The sequence below is a fragment of the Lagopus leucura genome, unplaced genomic scaffold, assembly GCF_019238085.1.
Source record: "Lagopus leucura isolate 7727_CA_CO unplaced genomic scaffold, USGS_WTPT01 Super-Scaffold_100001, whole genome shotgun sequence".
Taxonomy (NCBI): domain Eukaryota; kingdom Metazoa; phylum Chordata; class Aves; order Galliformes; family Phasianidae; genus Lagopus; species Lagopus leucura.
The window spans coordinates 74354849-74377456 of NW_024962262.1; the positions used below are offsets into that span (position 1 = coordinate 74354849).

Below are 22608 nucleotides of genomic sequence, written 5' to 3' on the forward strand. Positions count from 1 at the left end.
GCAGACTTAACAGCAAGCTCCTTATCTTGCAGTTTAAATCATAAACACCTGAATTAGAAGTGCAGTTATTTTATTGTTTCGCTTTCATCATACTCACCACAAGCTAAGCTCATTTAGATTGTTGGTCTCTGAAGAGGCACAGAGGGCTCTTACAGAGAAGGATCTCATGCCATTGCCTTCCAAAGGAGCTACTGATGTGGTGGAACTTGAGGGTTGGCTTTGTGAGACAAGGTCCAGAGTTTCTAGATATATCACCCCTTGTCACTTTGTCCTTTAGTCTAATTGTGACTGGGCCTTAGCTGGAACAGCCTGCCATACCCGAGTAAAGCTGCTTAGAAAAGTGTGAGTGAAAGCTGGAGGCATGAATGGCTTAGCTTGGATTTAGCCAGGATAATTATAAATGAGGTGAACAGACATGTCAGAAATGAAAAGTCAGAAGTAAAAAATGAGCTGGGCTTTCCCTTTTTGTAGTGCTGTGAATTCTTCACATCCTAGTTGCACAGCTCTGTCTTCGTCCTTTATATTGTGTGGCTGAAATTTAACCAAAATGTCCTTCGAATTACACAAAAAGAATATGGTTTGCCCCAACAGGTTCCTTGACCTGTTATCTGTGTTATCTGTTGGAGCTACACTTGTGAACACTCCACCTTTATCACAGGTGAATTCTCAATGAGTGCTGTGTGTGGGAGCTGTGAAGTACAAATCATCACAGCCTTTTTAGCCATAAACCCTGGTATGGTGTCAGAAGAGTCAAATTTAGCAAAGAAACTAGAAGTCATCCAAGGACTTTCTGGAAACCCCCATGAACCACAGAGATGTAGAGTTGAGGAATTCACTCCTCTTGCATGCTAACCAAGGCGCAGCTGGACTATGAATATATTTTTCATCTTGGAGTCAATCACATAAAGGATTTTGATGGTGACACAGACAGCGAGTGAAAGGCAGCCCCATGGGACCTTACAGCAGCTGTTTCTTTGAGGACAGCATGTTCCATATCAAAGCAAAGTTAACCAAGGTTATCAAGACAAATGCTTCCTTTCCCTGCTTTGAATTCGTTGAAAGAGGAACAATCCCTCTCCTCTCCTCGTGATACAACAACAACTGTGTCAGTAGAGACACAAGGGGAAACACTTCCTCTTTTTAAATGGGAAAAGCCAAACTCTCAAGATTTCAGAAACAATGTTCTTGAACAGATTCTTGCTGCCTTAATCTAAAGAGACTGTATTTCTGAATAGCCAAAGTTTTTATTTTTAAGTTGGGCTTGCCAATGAATCTGTGATCAAGTGGCAGAGCACAGTGCCTTATCTGTGCCCTCATCATAATTCATTGTTTTCAGCTGCTTCTAATAGACAAGAACTTCATGTTTTTCCATGAAAATCAGCAGTCAGAGAGAAAGGGCCTTCCCTAATGGCCTGAGCAAAGGGCAGGGAAATGTCAGCCTTATTCTGATGTCAGCTGGCCAGTCCACTGCTGGCATAAGAGCTATGCTATGTCATTTTTGCTTTTGAGAAAAAAACAAAACAAACAAAAAAACCCAACCAAACAATGTACAGAAGTTGAAGAAGCTGCTAATATGGAAGGAGGTGCATTTTTATGGTGCAGAGGCAAGCCAAGTATGCCACACAAAATGTCTGAAAAAACAGAGCAAAAGTGCCTTCTCACATTTCCATATCCCAAATGGTTCATTAAAACAAAAGGTGATGGAAATTGGAAAGTACAGGAAAAGCTAATCCAAACTACATGTGACTACCCTGTACAAGGAATCAGCGCCTGTTCTCATGGTTCTTTCTGCAATGCATGCTAGCAAGCCTCAAGACTGTAACCCCAAACATTGTCATTTCCACATGAGGTTACACGGTTTCATTTGTAACAAGTCACTTCTGCTGACTGCATTTTTCGTTGTCAATTGAATGCAATAATACATGCACCAAAAAAATTGCATCGCTCAAAGGGTTAGAGCGCAGTGCAAAGGTCCCGCTTGACGACAGTGGTGTGGACATAACCTTCGCACAAATAAACAGGTCTATAAACCTCAGGTAGCATTACATAGCATGTCATAGCATGTCACAAACAGCTGGTTCCAATTTTTATTTTTATACTGAGAATATGTATCAATAGGTAAATAAAATGAACTTTTAAATCTCTCTTTAACTGTAAAGTTTTCCACAGAGTTCAGTCGACTCTGGATGAGGTAGGTAAACTTCAGTAAGCCATGGAAACTGCAGGGCAGAAGCTCAGGGGACTGAGCAACACCTGAACACAGAGGACTGCCTGGCAGTGCAGTGCTATGTTCCTGTTTTCCTCAGCAAGGATGAATAAGACCTTGCAATGCAAATCACACTGAATATTAATGTTTGGTTTATTATGATGGTACATTACTCACTGTGAATAACTCCAGAGTTCTGCATCAGATTAAAAAAAAAACAAAACAAAAACAATAAAAAGATTACGTTGCTATGGATATCTTAAATATACACACTTTCTCATTATAAAAATAAGTCTGGTTGGCTCTTTCTTTGCAAAATGTAATTTTGCTGTAAAAACCTTATACAGCATGCCATTGTGACTAGCTGTTGCAATAAATAGTTCAACCAAGCTAAATTAGCTAGTATCATATTTCTGATATTTGCTTTTTCAATTAATGGCATAGTATAGCCAGAGTATTGCTACAACTTCCCAGCGAGCCACTAAAAACAGTGGCAAAAAATTATGTATCATTTACTTTCACAGCCATCAGTGAGTGTCTTGGACTTTAAAAAACAACGTTTGAAGTCTGTGCTGAGTTTCAAATATGAATTTCCCTAAGAACGCAGCAATAAGAGAAACTTAACAACCTTTGCTTTTCTTTCAACGTGACTGAAGTGGGAGGAGTGTTTAGTCCCTTTCCAAAGGTGATAGAATTTCTGAATCAGAAACTTCTTGTTTGGAGTCCCGATGGTATTCTGTTGTTTCGCTGGCCTCTTCCACAGTTTCATCACTTTGACTTTTAGGTTCTTCTGAAATGACAGTGAGCCAATCATGAAAATGATGTTCTTCTTGTGGAACTGGAGAAATGAACTGCGAACCACTAGGAGGCTTGCTCAAAAACTGTGAAGGAAAGAGGAAATGAGAGGTAAGCTGCACCAGCCATTCCATCCTGCTTGCTTAGAAATATGCTTTATATTGTTTTCCACACAAGCTAGCTTTCTTAGTCCATAGAAGTCCTTTAGAGTGCTGACAATAGAGCAACCTCTTCTCCCCTTGCAAACCAGAAGTGCCTTTATTTGTATGAACCAACCCCATGGCAAGCAACTTCTGTGGAACATAAACTTACTTTCTTTATAAAAACCAACCTCCTAGGTTTTGTTTGGGAAGAAAAATGATGATGATTTTGCTGCAGGTGAAGGAGCCCACAGAGATTTGTAGAATAGCTTCAAGAGACACAAATCATCTGAACCATCTCAGAGAGATGTTAGCTTGATACATTGAATAGTGCTGTTTTAAATGTCAATATAAAACATAACTACTGGGTAAAGGATAGGGAGGGAGATCTGCAGAGCTATGCCTACATAGCAGTTGAGCTCCAGGTTCAGCAACTGCTGAGTGCTGAGCATATGCTTAACTTACAGTACAAGGTGATTGTTAGGCCTACTACAAAGCTTTAGAGTGCCAAATCCTGAAGGAGGCAAAATGGAAGGCTGAAGAAATACTTCAGGAAATTTAGAGCAGTATAAGTTAGCAACTTTAGCACCTACAACATTTTGCATAACCTTGTTCCTTAGAGATTCTGATTTAGCATAACTGATTTAAAGTTGCTGCATGGGTAACAAAGTCATTGCTGGAAGCAATGGCTTATTTTATCCCAAGTCTTCAGATTTCACTAAATTCTTTGCTTAAGTTGAGTTTTAGTATATTTGTGTAATAACCATTTCAGGAGAGGTGTACAATCTGAAGTGAAAAATGAGAAAGTGGAGACAGATCTCAGCTGCTCGCTATATTAAGAGGAACCATGGGTTAACACCTGCTATTCTCTGACTTCAAAATGCAAAACATCCTGTTTCTAAGCCACAGAAAGCCTCATATTACAGATTATATAATTGCTTTAGGAGTAAAAGTCTATGCCAATTTTTTTAATTATCCAACCTTTAAGTATTTTAGACCATCCTGTTGCAGAGCAATTCAGAATTACAGCATTTTAAAGTTTATTTTACACCAGTATTCTTCAAAAGGAAGTCTGATTTCAACACTATGTTTATATCCATGCAGAATTCGATAAAGAAAATGAAGTAAAATTAATGCAAAATTTATAACCTTTAAGTGTCTGAAACTAAGCATGAAATGAACCAATTTCCACCACCACGCTCCTGCAGAAATGTACCTTCTTTTGTCAGCTTTTCCCAAAGTTCACAACTTCATCACTCGTGCTTAGTTGAATAAATTGTCTGTAGTTCACATATGGCAGAAGAGCAAGAGCTACCATACACAATAGATATACACTAGCAGACAGCAGAATGAGTTCTTCAGAGCACCTACCAATAACCAGCACTGTCCTTTATCATCTACAAGCCTCCCAGATGGCGGACAACCAGGAGCAAAGGAAGAACGCAAAATCAAATGAAAAGGTTTGGCTGCAGAGAAGCTTTGAGAAGCAAAGAGTTGTACTGAAAAGGCTGATTTTAATTGTGGTAGGGAGGGAACAAACCTCTTTCAAGTGTTGTGGGAAAATATATGAAGGGCAGAAAACATGCTTGGTGAGCCGGTACAGGTACCAAAAGGAAATGAAACAAATAGGAACAGATATTATAACAGCCAGCATTGATCCTAGAAGAACAATCACGACTATCCACACAGGAGTTACACCTGCAAAGACACAAAGAAAAATACATTAAAACTGCAATTACTAATTCTATACATGCTCGTCAAATAATCACTTTCCCAATGGAATTATAAAAAAACAACCTGTCTTAATAGGCTGAGAAGGTTCTCAATAAACTGCATTTAAAAATTATTAGATTTAGAAATTTATAGTTACACTGCTACATGATTCTGCATGCAACACTAAGTGAAAGATGAATGTGGTCATGCACGGGATGATATGTGAGAAGAAAGCTCTTGTATACATTTTTTTATATTCTTGGGGTGTAGGAGTTGATACTGCCAGAGTGTAGGGATTCATTTTTCTCTTAAGGATACATGTAACAATGGCAGCAAAGTAAAGACACAGGACAAAACCCTGTAGGCTTCCAAAACACTGAGACTTTGAGAAAATTTGTGTCCATGCATGGATTTCACAACAGGTGATGGGAACAACGTAGCCATGCAACACTGAAAATATTTTACATCGCGATTGCTAAGTGCTGCTTTAGCAACAGATGAACAAGCAACACCACCACCTAAACTCATCTGCAATTCAACTGCAGTGCATGCAGATAACATACAGGTAGGAAAAATATTTAGGACATTTTTAAGAGTAACAGGTTAGGTTCCCAAAGATGGTTTCCTCTCCTCATTAACTTGTGTCTCTGCCTGAAGAGAAGCTGTAAGTTACCTGAAGTACACATTATGTCTATGAAAAAGACATCGTGTAGTGTTCCATTCTCTCTTTTTAACTGATCTTCTATCCTAAATCTCCCTGATGAGATGGCAGGGTCCAACCATACAGATTGCGGGATTCCCTGGGCAGCAGCTAAGGTGGCATGGCTGGAAGTGAATGTGTTTTTGGTGCCTAACTGCCTTAAAAATGAAAAGCAATTTGTTTTTATCATCAGTTAACAACTACTGTGCTTTACACAGAAAACACGCAGTGTATTTTCAGAAAATACACTGTGGCCTCATGGCAGACATTGGCCACAGCATCACAGATGGAGCAGTCCAATTCCTTTCTCAGATTTATGGAACAAAAGCTTTTGTACAACAGTGAGTACAGCTAACAGTGAGTACAGCTCATAGTAACTGGAATTCAGAAACATAACGGTGATCAGTAAAGGGCCTGTACTTCACTTAACTCTTATTTTCAAAGTCTGAGCAATGTAGAAGCTTCTGCAGTGAAGGGATTGTGATCAGAGCCATACTCGTTGTAGCTTTTAGTTTTTACCCCCTCAGTTCCAAAGGTGCACGTGTCACCAAATAATACTAAACTAATCAACACATCAGTTTTTGGAAGGCTTACACATTACACGGATTTTCACTTTGGATGCCTTTGTACATTTCCTAATTGAACACCATGTTTATAACATTCTGATGCTGCAGATCTTACCATTATGACTGGTCTGCTCACAAAGCTCTTGACTCAGTTCTCCTGTTTTGTTCCACTCAGGAATAACCCCTTGCACTTGAATACAGTATATGGTCCACGGCTCCAACTGAGATAATATTTCAGAGTTATGCTTAGTATCTATGTGAATTACCTAATAAAAGAGAAGGATACAAAATAAATGCAAAGCATGAGTTCAGTGAATGTACAAAGTAATTTAAATGGCAGTAGGACAAATCCTAGCAGTTACAGCTGCTATGTGAATCAGGCTTTTAAAGGCAGAATGAAACGCCTTACCAGTGTCAAACAACTGATAACTCTCACTGATTTCATCTCTGGTTGGAATGGGAGATCACTCATACCACTGCCTTTGTCTGCCTCTAGCTGCATTAGTGAAGCTGTGGTCTAAAGAGCCCTACAGAGATGTGATTAATGGGATGCTTGCAGAGAGAAAGAATTGCCTTGCCAGATGAGATCACCTGAGAATGCTGTTACAGACAAACATCACTTAGTTCCAGAGCCAGTATGATGGAAGATCTAGACAAAATTTAAAAGATAGAGAAATAAAAAGGATTGTTGAATTATTAGATGATAGACAATGATGCAATTTGCTCTTTGCAGGCATGGTTGGTTATGTTTCTTTAGTTACCTATATGGTCCCTGCAAAATACAGCAACTCCTATGACTTGGCTCAGTATGTAATAAAAACGGACTCTTAGGGCTGAGAAGACTTTCTAGTAAGTATTCAAGATTTTGAGCAGGCCTCCACTTCAGAAGAACAGCCTATGAAATTACGCAGTCTGTCCTTTTGACTCTTTGATCCTGTTGGGAAATTTCTAAGACCAAACACTGAAGAGTTACAAGCACAGACTCTAACTGAAGTTCCCACTTTCTCTGGTAAATGGTCTAAGTTTGTGGCTCATACGCAAAACCACCTTTGTTTCTTGTAACTGGGGAACTGAAAAGCATGTATTGTTTGGGAGCTAATGATCCTTAATTTTCTGGAATTGAATGCCAAGGAGTTTTGCACAGTAAAACACACATTAGAATTATATGTAATGGAGTCCTACTAGATGAAAACTGTAGTGACGTACCAAACCCTTCCAGTAAAGTGCTTCCTTCTTTTCCTGTAATGGAATTTATGACCCTAAATATTTAATTAATCATTTATGATCTTTAACCAGTTCTCTAAGGAGAGGCCTTTTGAGCTGAGCGACACATCTGCCTGAGGAAAAGGCTGTCCACCAAAGAAAGCAGGATGAAATAGAAAGCAATGAGGTGAAAAGATGATCACAGGAACAGAAAGCCCCGGCCACGGTGGTGTGAAAGCTCAGTGTTCCACAAAGAGCATAAACTAAAGCAACGACACGAGATTTGAATCTAAGTCAGCTTATCACCATGTTCGTAGATACCACTGATGTCACAGCTTCTAAGTATTCCCTTGCCTGTGTGTGTGAAATACACAGACTTGGTGGGAAGACTGCACCACAAATCAAAGCATCACTTCCTGAGGGAATAAAGTCTTATAACGTAGCAGTTATTTCTAATTAAAGAAGGAGCAAATCATCTCTGCGCTACTGTTTAGCTACGCAACTGTCTGCCATTTTGCTCTGAATACCAGTTGTACTCACTAGGCTTCATTCTCTAATTGGTAGTGATACAGTTTTATTCCAATACTGTTATTTTGTTGAAACTTCATATCAACACAGCATTTTACCATGAAAACCCTATACCAAAGTCAGGGAGTCACAACATCCTGGAGGCAGAAGTTACCTTTTTATTGCCACCCTTCTTCCAGTAGTGTATTCGGTAGTTCCATGAGCCGTAATATTGCTTAAGGGACCACTTGTCATGCTCATGGTCAGCAGCTGGGCCTGTAAAGTCCACGTGCAAAGTCCCCGACTCAGACTTCACATTCACACTGGGTGGCCCAATGACTGCTGTATGGAAGAGAAGAAAGAGCAGAATTCAGTTTTGTGTTGTTTTCATGTTGAATTTTTACATAAACTGTGATAATTCATGCTTTAAATCTTTTTATGTATTAGAAGAAAGTAATTTTCTGTCCTGAGTCAGGCATAAATAAACCCTTTCTTAATAGAAAGGCTCTTCAAAGACATTTGTTTTTGCAGTTAACATATTCAATTCACTCAGTTCTCTTTTTCCAGCTGCGGGCACCCTTGGGGAGGAAGGACTATTTCCATGGGTTATTGCTCACTTCTCCTCCTGAGATGCACTGTTGCAACATCTGTCATCTGAGACCTTCCAGTGAAGCATCTCAATGTTTTTTTCACTGTGATTGTTTTGACAAACTGAAACATTTTTATTACTTCTGTGCATCTTGATTGAGCTCCTTAGGTTAAATATTGTATTTCAAAAATGGCCTGTCTTTATCAGGTTTTTGTGCCACCACCTAATTTCATGAGTAGCTGAGTTGTCAACAACATTACATGCTGTGAGCTCCCCATTAAAGCCTCCTCTAATTCCAGCAGCACAACTCTGCCTTAGCTGCCTGTAATAAAGTTTGACCTACCTACAGTCACACTATAAAGTGTCTAGGAAAGGAAAAGCTCAATATACAGATAATTCTGCATTGAGAGATATGTATTTAATAAAACACTTTTTCTTTTCTGAACCATGGATTCATGTAATGCTCATTAATTTGTTTGTTTTTGAACTTGTGAAAAATAACATGAGGAAGGCTCCATTACTCTCATCTTCTTAAGCTGTTTCTACAGTTAAACATGGAATTTCTTTTAGAAAAAAATAAAATATACACCACCAGAAATGGTAACACAGAGAGGCATTCAGGTATTTTTTATCAAGGTGCCTTGCTCAGATCAGCTATGACCACCTTAAAAATCTCCATGTCTTCTCCAGAGATTTGGCCCAGGTAGTACCCCCAGGTCCTTCTACCCAGATTTTCTCAATTCAGGCCTAAAGTGCCTCTCTAAAGCCAAGCCTGCACTGAAGATTACATTTTCTTTCAAACGTACATCAAACTACAACTTTATTAATGCTTTACATGTTTGTTCTCTGCTCTGATAACCCGTCCATACTTTTTGTATTACACTTTCTTTTGGCTGTAATTTGCATTTGCCATACATGTCCAATCTGCTAGTTTTATGGGATTTTTTTGTTGTTGTTGCCTCCTTAATTTTATGCTTATATAGAAATGTATGTTTATAAAAAGAAGTTTTGCTACTTCTATACATTATCTATATTACATATTTTATGTGTGGCCCACGACAATTGTTGTTCACTCAATGCAACCTAGGCAAGCTAAAAGGTTGGACACCCACATTATTTGCAATGTTGTATTTTGTTTATTGTGCTGTGTTCCTGCACTTCTGTTCTGGGCAGATTAAGTTACATCAACATTATGCTTTTGGAGAGATAACTAATAGAAATGTTTAGAAAAACAAAGCTGTAAGATTCTCTGAAATCCAAGGAAGAGAATGCTGAAATTAAGCAAATGAAGACTGAGCAAGAAAGAAAGGATTTTAAGAAGTATTTCTCAAATGTGAGATTTGGTATTAAGAGCTGTGAGGAAAAAAATGTCTTGGGTAACATTAATTACATGGTCTAAAACAAGTTGATTTTGCTTATGAGCAGAGGAGGAATGTAAGAAATAAAGGTTCTTATTGGTAAAACTCACTCCCACGTTCCAGTGCTCAGATAAGATATTCATAATTACAGCTGGACCAGGTGACAGCTCTATGAGAGTGGTGAGGTGCTGGCACGAGCTGCCCAGAGAGGCTGTGGATGCCCTGTCCCTGGAGGCCAGGGGATCAATCAAGGCCAGATTGGATGGGGCCCTGCATGTGGTAGGGGGTTGGAGATTCATGATCCTTGAGGTCCCTTCCAACCTGGGCCATTCTGTGGTTCTCAGAGGTCTTCAACCTTAAATGATTCTACGATTGATATCTCTGCTGTACACAATCATATAGGTCAATATCTTTCACAAAGGCTGTAAAGCTTCACTAACAGAATGACAGTATTGTACAATTCAGATTATTTCTTGACAAAAATTAAACTTTTGAATGCCCCCTTTTAAAAATGGAATAAAATAAAACCTCCCCCAAAGGGGTTTTGAATCCCAATACTAATATTCAGGTAAAACAGTGAACCTTCGACATTTTCTGAGAGCAACTTCGGTCTTCAAAAAATGAAAGTGTTACAACTAACATTCCATTTTTTCAACATAATTACATTTAAAATGGATTTCTACACAATAGCTTTTCTTCTGGGGCCAAATTGTACAGTTGCATCAACAGCAGACAACATTTTCATGGCAGATTAGAGGAAGGCTTACTGTCAGCCATTGGCTTAAACCTGATGACCGCCCAGTCCGAGTGCTCATTTTCCCACTGCGCCCTGACCCGTAGCACATAGGTTCCATAAACAGACAGAGAAGAGATGTCGCACTCTGTGACGTTCAGGTTGGTTGCCACATTGGTAAAGTCCTGCTTAGGGAAATTGCTGTATGGAGGAAGGAGGGAAAAAAAAAAATAAATAAATGATGGGTAAACTATAAAATGGACAAAATATCTTTCCTGTCAGTGAACCGGGACAGTGGCATATCTGCTTCTTAATACACCCAGTTATGACTCATGGACAAGGAAAGGTAGATCAAGGTAGATTATTTCTAGTGTATACACACGCATTAGGCACTTCATATATACATATACATTCATGACAGAGAGTCAGAAAATAGAAGCCCTTTTCTTGGCAGTGGTCACAAAGATGTGATTCAGCAGACACTAGGTATTAGACCAGACTGCAAATATTGGACAATACCTCTGTGTGTCTCTTTGCTCTCTAATTGACTTTGCTAGACCCCTCAGAGATGTGTCTAAGAGAGAGCTGGGGAAACAGAGCCTGAGAGCTGACTGGGGACTGTTTAATAAGAAATTATGCTGCTAAGGATGAGAGATCAGAGAAGGTCACAGAATCAGAGAATCACAGAATTGTAGGGGTTGGAAGGGACCTCCAGAGATCATCGAGTCCAACCCCCTGCCAAAGCAGGTTCCCTACAGCAGGTCGCACAGGTAGGCATCCAGGCAGGTCTTGAACATCTCCAGAGAAGGAGACTCCACCACCTCCCTGGGCAGCCTGTTCCAGTGCTCCGTCACCTCACTGTAAAGAAGTTCTTGCGCATGTTTGTGCAGAACTTCCTATGCTGCAGTTTCCGGCCGTTTCCCCTTGTCCTGTCTCCACTCACCACTGAAAACAGTCCGGCCTCGCCATTCTGCCCCCCACACCTTAGATATTTATAGACCTGGATCAGGTCCCCTCTCAGTCTTCTTTTCTCAAGGCTGAACAGACCCAGTTCACTCAGCCTTTCTTCATAGGGGAGATGCTCCAAGCCCTTCACCATTTTTGTGGCCCTCTGCTGGACTCTTTCCAAGAGATCCCTGTCAAAGTCCTAAGGTCCAAGGTCCTAATGCTCAGCAGGATTACAGCTGTCAAACAGCAGGTGATGGCTATGCAGGCAGTGAAGAACATACACGCAGCTCTTAAGAGTCAACTTTAAAATGTGTTTCCAGTTCTGAAGAAGTACATATGAAACTGCTTTGGTTTTGGGCACCTCAGTACAGAAAAGACATTGAGGTGCTGGAGCAGATCCAGATAAGGGCAACAAGGCTTGTGAAGGGCTTGGAGAATATGTCCTATGAGGAGAGATTGAAGGAACTGGAGGTGCTTAGTCTGGGGAAAAGGAGGCTGGGGTGAGACCTTATTGCTCTCTTTCACTATCTGAAAGGTGCTTACAGCGAGAGAGGGGTTGGTCTCGTCTCACTGGAGGCCATTTCCCCTTGTCCTGTCATCTGTCACAAGTTGTGCCAGGGTAAGTTTAGGTTAGATATCAGGAAACATTTCTTTACAGAAAGGGTTTTAAGCACTGGAATAGGCTCCCCAGGGAGGTGGTTGAGTCTCCATCCCTGAAAGCGTTTAAAAACCATTTGGATGTGGTGCTCAGGGACATGATTTAGCGGAGGGCTGTTAGAATTAGGGTAGGATGGTTAGGTTGTGGTTGGACTGATGATCTTTACAGTCTTTTCCAACCTGAGTGATTCTATTCTATTCTATTCTATTCTATTTGCATAGAAAAAATGTCAGCCTTGTTATTCAGCTCAAAAGACAAGCATCTCACAAGCTAAAAGAAAAGGAGAGCTACCAATTTCCCTATAAAAATGGAAAGAAATCAAACATGCACAGCTGTAAAATGTGGATTTTAAAAAACAGTATCACCAAAAAAACCCACAACTCTGCCATACTTACCTTTTGAACTGGACAGTGTAACTTAGATTGCCTCTGTGAACCGGAGGTGGGTCCCATAGTAAAACGCTCCGAAAATTTACTGACTTTATCCTTGCATTTCGGGGCTTGGGCACTATTCCAGACACTGGGAGCAATCAACAACAAACATTTTAGTGTGTGTTCCTCCACTGTCTTTTCAGTCACCCATGACATAAATACAACCCTCCCTTTAAATCTCAGCCTTTAAAATGTTTTCCCAAAACACTCGAGCATGTGCTAGCCACATTCCAACAACTAATTAACCCCTGATGTCTATCATTTGCCTCAAGATTGCGCAACAAAGACAAATCAGCTGGCATCAATGACTTCCAGTAAGTACTGCCTTCACAATAACATCACTTCTGAGCAATGACTGCTCCTGCTTATGACTTGTTGCCTACCAAACTGCCCGCACAAGCTTTCACTGAGATTGCCAGCACTGTTTCTCAGCAGTGCTCCTGTAGTACTAGGGCTAAACATGGATGTGTGGATGATTTTTTATTTATTTTTATTTTTATTTTTTGCTGAAGGGGAGCACAAACCACAGATCCAGAAGGGTTTGGGTTGGAAAGTTCACCTGCCCCAAACCCTGCCGTGGGCAGGGCTGCTCCCCAGCAGCTCAGGCTGCCCGGGGCCCCTTCCAACCTGGCCTGGAATGAAGAAGAGTCTCTCTGCCCAGCACTAAAAGAATGAAACAGAACCTTTACAGATGTCATCACTGCGTGGATTAGTACTGACATTTCAAATGCTTTGTTCGTCCCTTTTAACAGCCGCCCTTCGGAAAAAGGGAGTTAAAGGAGAAGTAGCTTCGAAGACAAGAGATCTATGAAGTATGCCACATGGATAAAGGTGCTATTGATTGGCATGCTTTGTAAGTGATGAGAACAAAACCGAAATTAAGTAAAGGAAGTCCTCAAACAGCACCGGCCATAGTCCATTACTGCTACGACTTAATCATTTTAAAGCAATCGCTGATACTGAAACGAAATGGAAGGGCACACCTGAGCCTCGTATACAAGCCTCACCGGAACGCTGCTCCGACACCACAGGAGCGGAGCCCCGCTCCGCACTCCTTGCCCTCTCGGGTTTCGCGCAGCCCGACTCCCCACGCAGGCCGGGTCCCACCGCCGCCGAGCGCCCCACTGAGGCGCTTCCCCGCCCACCTCACTCACCGCACAGCAGCAGGCAGCTCCAGAGGGCGCCCCGTAGGGCGGCTGCCATGGCGGCTCCCTCCCGCCGTCAGCCGCCGCCTCACGGAGCCGGGCGCTGCCCCAGCAGCGGGGCTGCCCCGCAGCCCTTCCGCACTGCCGCGGCCCGGCGGGGCGGGGCGGGGCGGCGTGGGGAAGGAGGAACCGCAGTCCACAGGGAAATTCCCTCTCCGCGAGGCACCGGTGCTCGAGTTGAAACGCAAGCAGCACCTGACGTTTCCCTGTTGTCGCCCTGTGGAGGGGCCAAGATGGATGTATAAATCTGCAAGTAGTTAACTTGGCAAGATCCGAGCTGGCAAGTAATTGCACCTGCTTAGTTCTGATCTGAAGAAGTAAATACACAATATATTGCAGTAGCGCGTTTTTAGCTGTTGAACTGTTGTATTATGTGATTAGCTTGCAAAACTGTAATGGCTTTTAGATGTTGCATTATGGACTAGGAAGCATGTTGTAGGGCTATTCTGTTTTAAGAGAAGTTCAGCAAAAGAAGCACAATAATGAAAAGACACGAGTAGGCTATCAAACATCAAGTGGAGTCTGGGCCTCCACACAAGGCCAAACTGTTTAATCCGTGAGTACAGTGGGGTGCAATAAGCAGATGTCAAGATGCTCCCCTCTATCCTCCTTATTTTCCAACACCCTGGTATATATCACTAAGCTTGCCAAACTTATCTCTATCCAAGGACGAGCAGATGTTCCGAAATAATGGCTGAGTGAGCAAATCTTACGATTTTGATATCTATAAATTACTTATAATAGGCATCCTCCTACTGAGCGTGCATCAATGAAGAAAGTTCATCTGGAGGACGAGCAAGGAAGACCACTGGATGAAGTAAAATGCTGTCAGTTGGACTGTCATGATGCTAAAAGGACACTAGACTGTAGAAGAGACCATGGAATAGAAGACTGGAAACATCATCAATCACTACCTGAGAGAGGTGTTTATATATTAATTATCTTGCAGGCAATTGAATGCATGCTATCTGTGGAAATATAACAAACTCTGAATCGTGTCAGAGGACTAGAGCACTTCCTCTACAAAGACAGGCTGAGGGAGCCGGGCTTGTTCAGCCTGGAGAAAAGAAGGCTGCAGGGTGACCTCAGTGCAGCTTTTCAGCATCTAAAGGGAGCCTACAAACAGGAAGGGAGTCAACTCTTTGAAAGGGTTGGTAACTGCAGGACAAGGGGAAATGGTTTTAAGTTGAAGGAGGGAAGATTCAGGTTGGATGTCAGGTGGAAGTTCTTTACAGAGAGAGTGGTGAGGTGCTGCACAGGCTGCCCAGAGAGGTTGTGGATGCCCCGTCCCTGGAGGCGTTCAAGGCCATGTTGGATGGGGCCCTGGTCTAGTGTTAAATGTGGAGGTTGGTGGCCCTGCATGTGGCAGGGGGTTGGAGATTCACGATCCTTGAGATTCCTTCCAACCTGGGCCATTCTGTGATTCTGTGATGTCATCTTTGAAGTGCTTATGGTGGAAATATCCCCAATTCCCAGTGCCGCTAATATGGAATCCCTCACTTAATGGTAACAAAACTCAGCTGTGAAGTTTCTGTGCATCAATCTCTTAGAAATAGTACAGCAGCACAATGTGGTACAGCAGCGTAGAGATTACTCTCAGCTCCCCCAGTCAAAAGAATGACTGTCAGACACACCACCAGCCAGAAACTGATGGGAGTAGTACTGAGCAGATCAGCAGAAAGAGTCATATAAACATTAAGAATTAGTACGTAAATACACAAAATTGTATTAAAAAGGTATACTTTTAATGCCTTAATACACAGTAAGAACTCTTGAGTATTCTTTCCTGGGCACTTTCACCTCACATCCCCACACCTCCACAATTTCATTCGATCAGCTTTCTCTCTGTGAATTTAGAAATCAGTTCACTGACTTGAACACAGCACTACCCTTCTGGCTGTGATCCAGCCAGCAACAGGTTACTCTGAAACCTGCACCAACAGAGCTAAAGAACAGTAGCAGAGCCCTTTCAAACTAAAAAGTAGACAGGCTAAAAGGCAGGCTGCTCACATCTCCCCATTCTTTAAGCTAACTCCTCACTTGAGCTTATAGAAAATATTTACTGTGTTACAGCTAAAGCGTATAATACAGTATATAACCACAAAACAAAATAACGACTCCCTTTTTCTGCTACATCCTAACAGTGCTTTTCATTCTTCTGTAGGTAACATAAGCTGAATCATACCCAGAAAGGTCACAGAAATATTTGTTACAAATAAGGCCTGTGTATTTCTGGCACTTAGGCGTATGTTTTCAGAATGTTAAAAAAAAAATTAAAAAAAGATCAGATCTGTATGTTCAGTCCAGAAACAGCTAAGTTAGATAATATCTTTTGGTATGCTACAAATTAACAATGGTTCTCAGTTATTCATCTTCGTATGTATTCGCTTTTTGGGTCCATATCTGAATCCGATGAGTCACTTTCACTGGAAGAACTAGATGAATTTTGCCACACATCAGAGCTGTTTAGATGATGCGGTTTCTGTGTGCTTTCTATGTCATCAAGGAGTTTGGATTCAACAGCATGTGCACACTGCCAGTCAACAGCATCTTCTTGAGAAGAGAGGAGAGCTGCAGAACTATCTGTGGTCTCTTCAGAGATTCCCAGAAGCACAGATTTTAAGTTTATGGTAAAGCAAGCATTGCTCCTTGACCTAAGAGAATAGGTACAATTTGCCTTAGACAAAGGACTGAGTAACTCACTATTAGTGTCTTTCTCTTCTTCAGCTTCCTGCTCGTTTTCTTCAAAGACTTCTGGGTCATCATCTGGATTCTGACTCACCCGGCTGCTACTGTCATCACATGTACTACTTGTAGAGTGCTGCACAAACACATGAGACGTGTCAGAGGACTGAGGTGCTCTACGTACGATATCACGCCTCGTGTAGTCATGGTTACTCATGGCATCGCTGTCACTGTCGTCGCTTTCACTGTCATCTTCGTTGCTGACAGCCCCAATGGATCCTTCTGCCTTTTTTTTAACCTCTTTATAAATGATCTCTACAGAGGCTATTTCTTCAGATTCAAATGTACATGGTAAATAGGTAAGTGTTCTCATGAATACCTAAAAGAACAAATTGAATCAAAAAACAACAGACTATAAGCCAAACTGGCACACTCACACAGAAAAGTCTGAAAAAATACCCCAACCACGAGGTCGTCAAACAAATTATTCTCTTTGTGCCACATTGTCAGCTTTTCTGCAGAGGTCAAGGCATCTAGGACTTTTCCCTCTTCTCCACTCTTGGAAACTGACAGCCCTCAATGCAAGTCAAGGCACACAGCATTGGACAGTACCCTGCCTTAATTATGGACTTATGCAAAATCCTATAACTGAGTGAGCTGACTGAAAATAGCTTAGTATTTGGAGGTGATGCAGGTATTGCTTTCTTTGTGTTTGCCTAAATCCCCTCCTTGAGTAAGTTTTCTTCCAGAGCTATATAGTTCCCTTTTTTGTTGTTTTGGTGTAATTGTCCTGGTTCAGATACATTGCAAGAAATTTATATGCGGTGGGAAAGATTTACATATATGAGGCAATTTTCAAAGGCTAGAAAATTCTCTTATGTGGGGTAGCCTGCTTCTGTGCACCACAAAGAGTTTGTGTGTGTGTGTGTGTGTGTGTGTGATTTAGTAGCCTACAGACTATCTTTGATACAAGCAAACTGCAAATTTAAACACTATATGGACATACATTACTTGTACCTAATACATATACTTAGGAATTTTATATGGCAAGCTTCCTGCTTGAACCAGGAAGGTTAATATGAAAATTACATACCAAAGCATCTGGAAGCAATTTCTTTTGAAGAATATAACCTCCTACATGCATACATTTCAGGATGACAGCTAAGATAAGTGAAAAACATACAGCAACAGCAATTGTGATGCTCTGATAATCTGCAAGTGAAAAAAAAACAAACAAGCGTGAACGAAGTTTTCAATCACCACATTTCATATTTCACATTCAGAACAGCTACTTAGAATCTCAGAATAATTTTGGATAGAAGGGACACCTACAGGTCAAGATGAGTAAATTTCAAGTTAGAATCAGAAACTAGAGAAATTACACCACCTTTGATTTACGCAGTTAGTGCAGATTAGAATCGTGCGTGGGATTAGCAATAGATCTGTAGCCCCCGAATGAATGAGGTTTTATATTTATATTAATATTTGTATTTTTATGAATCCCCATAATGTTTATCACTTTGTAACTACTTTCTCTCTTGGTATTTTTAGAATCGACTCGTAAATCTTCGTAAGTACAAAGGAACCACTGGTACCTAATCAAAGCAGAAAACAATGTCTGCATCACAGCATAGTTACCTTTCTCAGCTACAGAGTCTGTAGTTATGCATTTCCAGGCTGATGGGATGGAATGTTTATTTAGAGATGCAGCGACCATAACAGACACACAGTAATTTCTATTTGGATACAATTCTTCAATGACTGTACTAAAAAGTTCTTCAGTGATTCTCTCAGGTGGCCTCTGTTATGAGAGAGAGTGTTTTAAAGTTAACTGTTCACCTAAAAAGAGAGAATGTGACGTGTGAAACTAGAAAAACTGACACAGTAACTCAGTGTTTTACCTAGGTAATTGCTTCATCTCTTGTTCTAGCTGTCAAGATGCTTACTTTATGCCTAAAAAACTTCCAGTGCAGGCAGTTGGCTCTCTGGCTAGCCAGCTTATTCCAGTGCTGTGCCAGCCCCAGTGCTAATGCCTCCCTTTTTAACTTAAGGTCTGCACAACTGTGAATTTCAGTTCACTATTTTTTGTTACAGGGAATGGATTATCTCCTCTGTTTCTGCAGCAAACTTACACACTCAGAGACTGCAGCCTTTAACTGAGCTTTGCTTGCAAACACTAAGCTGTCCCCCATTATTTCAGTATCTTCTTATGGGTCATAGCTAAGCTCCAATCCCTTTCCCCAATCCCTGTAAGGATACAGGACAACAAGTATTCCTTTCTAGGCCTGCTACACTGCAGTATAAGGAAGTCAAGATAATTTTTTATTTATTCTAAGTATTTTCTGTTCACTTGTGTGGATCTGCTGACCATTAGAGCCATTTTATGTTCTCTATGTTTCTTGTCTAAAGAAAGAAATAGAAACAAAAATTCTTTACCTTATGTTCTTCATCAACCGTTTTCAGCGTTATTTCATAATAAAGGTAGTTATATGTATCAGATAAAGATAGCAGCTTTCCATTTTTTCTTAAGTGAGTAGGTGGCAGCTTTATGGTGATATTTATGCAACGTAGACAGGAACTGACATTAAATTCTGGAGGTCCCAAGAATGCTGTTCAAAAAAAGAAAGAAGAAAAGGAAGACATGGAAAAAATGTACAAGGTGCACTCAGTACCAATAATATTTCAGTTAAAAAAAAAAAAGAGTTAGTTTATTGCCTTATTGTAAAGCTAGCAGAACATTTACACCTAACTGGAACAAAAAACTGAAATGAACAAATGAACTTACTATCATGGATTGGTGAAAAAAGAAGTAACGAGGAATTGAACACTTCAGTTCCTACAAAGCTCTGAACAAATGCAAAATATTCATCAGACACAACTTCAAAATCATCTGTCAGGTTACAGAAGGGTTGTGCAATTCGTGAACACTGTTTTGCAATCTTCCGGTTACTGCAAATCAAAATAAAGAGTAACTAAAAATCCAAAGTAATCTGTTTGAATCTTCTGTTATATGAAGGCATCTTTGTGGAATGGAAAAACAGAAAGAAAAAAAAAAATAACAAGGCTGAGTATTTTGAATTGATAAACATACAAAGAAAAAATTGTGTCTTACATGAAGTAAGACTTGCCTGTGGTTACCGTACAGTACACGATAGTATGTTGGCACGGTTGGATCACTTTGTGCCTGCCAGGACAAAATGTGCTGGAAGTTGTTAGATGTCATTTGTAGATTATCAAGCGGCCCTCTTGGAATCTCTTCTAGAAAAGGAACGAAAAAAAAGAAGAGAAAACACACAATAGCCTATCATCATCATCATCATCATCATCATCATCAATATGAATGACAAACAAATTTGAAATTGCAGCAAATCTAATCAGTAAACCTGATTAGAGAAGACCAAAATTTGCCCCCAGATAAAGCAACCATAAAACAGAACAGTGAGTTTCGCACAACAGCAACAACGCAAAGGACTTAAATGAAGTTCATTTCAGTTCTTTCCTCTAGAAGAATGAAGCTGTAAGATGCTGCTTGGTGAGAACATGCAAGTCTTCTGAATCATATTAGGAAAAGTGTTGGAAAGACAATAGAAGCCTCTTACCAGGCAAACTGCTGCAACAAGCTGCACACAGAATGCTGACGAACGCTGGAAAATTAAACTACGTATTAGTATATTTGCACATCTACAATATCTGATAATTAGTTTACTACTGGCAATATTAATCCACAACAGTCAGAGACAATACTAAGTCTTCCCTTGGTGGAAGTGTTTCTGCAGACCTTTGACTTAACTTTGTTATGGGGTTCTCTGTTCCACAACTTCCTCCGCCTGCTTTTCTTTGTGTTTGTTTCCTTCCTTCCTTCTATCAGAGTATAGGATGGCACCTTCTCCAACCATTGTCGTTAATTCAAATAATTCATGGCTCCTAGGAGCCAGGTTTGTTTTAAACTAGCTGTGGTTCATGCTTCTGTTGATCCTCACTAGAAGAGATCCAAGACTCAGTTCAAACAATTCTACTTAAAATGCACTTATCAAATGGTGTCTTTAAGGTCAATTTATCTATTAAATACCATGTTAAGTCAGAATCTTATATCCTTTCTGAAATGAAATGAAGAACTTTATTGACTAATCTTCAGTAATGAAAGGACTGATGTCTTTTGCTAAACACGGGGAATCCTCAAGGCTGGATATACATCTTTGGCATTAGATGTCTGTTTTCAGTCACCTAATTCATGTAACTCTGTATGGGAACTACTGGATCATGGCCTGAACCTCTGATTGATCACCTGAGGTGAGCACTGAGTCAGCCAGCTGATCACCTGGGAGCACAAGTGAAGGCAATTCACCTGTGTGATTGGAAGGGGTGGGGCCTGGCTACACCTCTCCTAGACCCATTTAAGGGCTGACTGCCACTGAAGAAGGATCTCTCTCTGGAGATTGCTTCTTATGGAGTTTCTTGCAAGCCTACAACACTGCTGAGTACTTTCCATTTATCTCTGATTATCTTTTCCAACATGATAATCTTACTAGCCTAACTTCTCTGTACGTTTATTGATCATCCAATACTTTACAACATCTCTACTTATCCTACAAGCTTCCTCTCTAGTTCAGTAGCTTTTCCTTCCCAAATCAAAGCTTATGCCCTGTACCTATAGCACTACTCTGTTTCTAACTCTTTCTACACACTTCTGTTCTCTGCCTGCAAAAGAAAATAAAAACCACAAAAAAATGCTGAAACATTTTTTTTTTTTCTGTCACAAGGCCTGGTTAAAACCACATTCAGCCACTCAACCAGGCCTGCTGTCTGAGCAATCTTCTCAATCCAGTCTTCTTGCAGACTCTTGACATTCCAGATTGCCACATCCTCTTGTATAAGCTCTGCAAGAAGCCATTCTCTAATCTAGATTCTCAAAATATCACAATATTCCCAAAATATCACTAGCCTGATACCTTGGTTGAACTATGTTGACTAATACTCCAACACGTTCATTTATTGTTCTCGTACTGATTGCAATGGTAACTTCTGTAGCACGCAGAGTGTTTGGGGTTTTTTTGACCACATTTGTTTGGCAACTAGCAAAGTAGCACTCTGGTACAGGATGGAGGTTGTCAGGTGTCACACTGTGACAAATAACAGAATTGCTTGAGTTGTGCCACAGAAAGAAGCACCCCAAATAGATAAAAGAAAATGGGATATACTTTATGAAAAATAAAACAATCTTATAGTGATCTACAAATGTTAGGATTGTGTGAAACACTGTACAGTGGAATACATCTACTACGTAAACTACAAGGTATTCAGAATGGCAGTTGCCAGATGTTACAAGCAAGGCATCTTAGGAACTGTTCTGTCCCAGATGCACTGTATGTCCTAATGCATGGGTGTCCAACTTTTTAGCATGCCTGGGCAGGTAATTTATTTATGACAACTGAAAATGGAGTTGCAAACATAAACTGATGATTTTGTCAATCTTGAAACCTACTCTCAAATTCCTTTATCAAAACAGCATAGCTGCCTATTATTATTTTTTTTTTTCTGTTCTCAGAGCTATGTTCAGCCAGTGTACCAAACTGCATACAGCTATTTGCCATCCCTTGAGTTAGCACTACCCTGTGCTCTCCCCATGCTCTGGTTTCAGCACAGGCAGTGCTGACCTCATAGCCATGTGCAAATTATGGTAGGTAAGGGTAAGTTAGGTTGGGTAAGGTTATACAAATTCCAAGGAAGGTAAATTAGGATAGGGAAGGTTATACTACCTGTCTTGTTGATATGTCTGTTGCAGGATGGGGCCCAAAGGGTAAGGGGAGCTTGTATAACCAAGATGTTATAATTGCAATATAATCAAAAGAGTAAGGCAAAGCTGTATAACCAAGATGTTATAATTGCAATATAATCAAAAGAGTAAGGCAAACAAGGATCACAAAAGAGAATAAGTAGAAGAGCTTACCCTTGGGTTGAGCTCACTAGAAGATATCAAAGAGGAGGATCTCCAGAAGAGATCCTTCCCCTCTGGTAGCCAGCTCTTAAATAGGTCCAGGAGGGGTGGAGCCTGGCTCCACCCCTTCTGGTAGCACAGGTGAATTGCCTTCACCTGTGCTCCTCTGGCTGACTCATGGCTCACCTCAGGTGATCAATCAGAGGTTCAGGCCGTGACTCAGCAGTTCCCATACA

The 22608-nt window shown here is 40.7% G+C and overlaps 2 protein-coding genes across 4 annotated transcripts in view; both read right to left on the bottom strand.

Annotated features, from left to right (window-relative positions):
* Positions 1 to 1634: 1634 nt before the first annotated feature.
* Positions 1635 to 13790, bottom strand: IL10RB (interleukin 10 receptor subunit beta). Its single transcript, XM_042868514.1, has 7 exons — positions 13702 to 13790; positions 12512 to 12635; positions 10545 to 10711; positions 8006 to 8172; positions 6236 to 6386; positions 4682 to 4839; positions 1635 to 3087 (listed from the first exon to the last, which is right to left on the bottom strand). The coding sequence occupies exons 1-7, from the start codon at positions 13748 to 13750 to the stop codon at positions 2875 to 2877; spliced, it is 1029 nt and encodes a 342-aa protein (XP_042724448.1). The 5' UTR covers positions 13751 to 13790; the 3' UTR covers positions 1635 to 2874.
* Positions 13791 to 15475: 1685 nt separating this feature from the next.
* The window catches only part of IFNAR2 (interferon alpha and beta receptor subunit 2), a 12746-nt gene continuing 5613 nt past the window's right edge, over positions 15476 to 22608 (bottom strand). The window contains exons 2-9 of one of the 3 annotated variants that reach the window (XM_042868015.1): positions 20216 to 20416; positions 20037 to 20081; positions 19566 to 19695; positions 19223 to 19386; positions 18874 to 19046; positions 18076 to 18238; positions 17531 to 17649; positions 15476 to 16816 (exon numbers count right to left, since the gene is read on the bottom strand). In XM_042868015.1, the coding sequence (XP_042723949.1) occupies positions 16121 to 16816; positions 17531 to 17649; positions 18076 to 18238; positions 18874 to 19046; positions 19223 to 19386; positions 19566 to 19660 (1410 nt within the window). In that variant the 5' untranslated portion in view covers positions 19661 to 19695; positions 20037 to 20081; positions 20216 to 20416 and the 3' untranslated portion in view covers positions 15476 to 16120. The remainder of the gene's footprint in view (positions 16817 to 17530; positions 17650 to 18075; positions 18239 to 18873; positions 19047 to 19222; positions 19387 to 19565; positions 19696 to 20036; positions 20082 to 20215; positions 20417 to 22608) is intronic. The other 2 variants (XM_042868013.1, XM_042868014.1) reach the window with 2 other exon arrangements.

Coding starts and splice junctions, on each gene's coding strand:
- IL10RB (XM_042868514.1), bottom strand. CDS start 13,750: ATGGCAGCCGCCCTACGGGGCGCCCTCTGGAGCTGCCTGCTGCTGTGC. Junction 12,636..13,701: donor GAGCTGCCTGCTGCTGTGCG/GTGAGTGAGGTG, acceptor GATTGCTCCCAG/TGTCTGGAATAGTGCCCAAG. Junction 10,712..12,511: donor TACACTGTCCAGTTCAAAAG/GTAAGTATGGCA, acceptor TCCTCCATACAG/CAATTTCCCTAAGCAGGACT.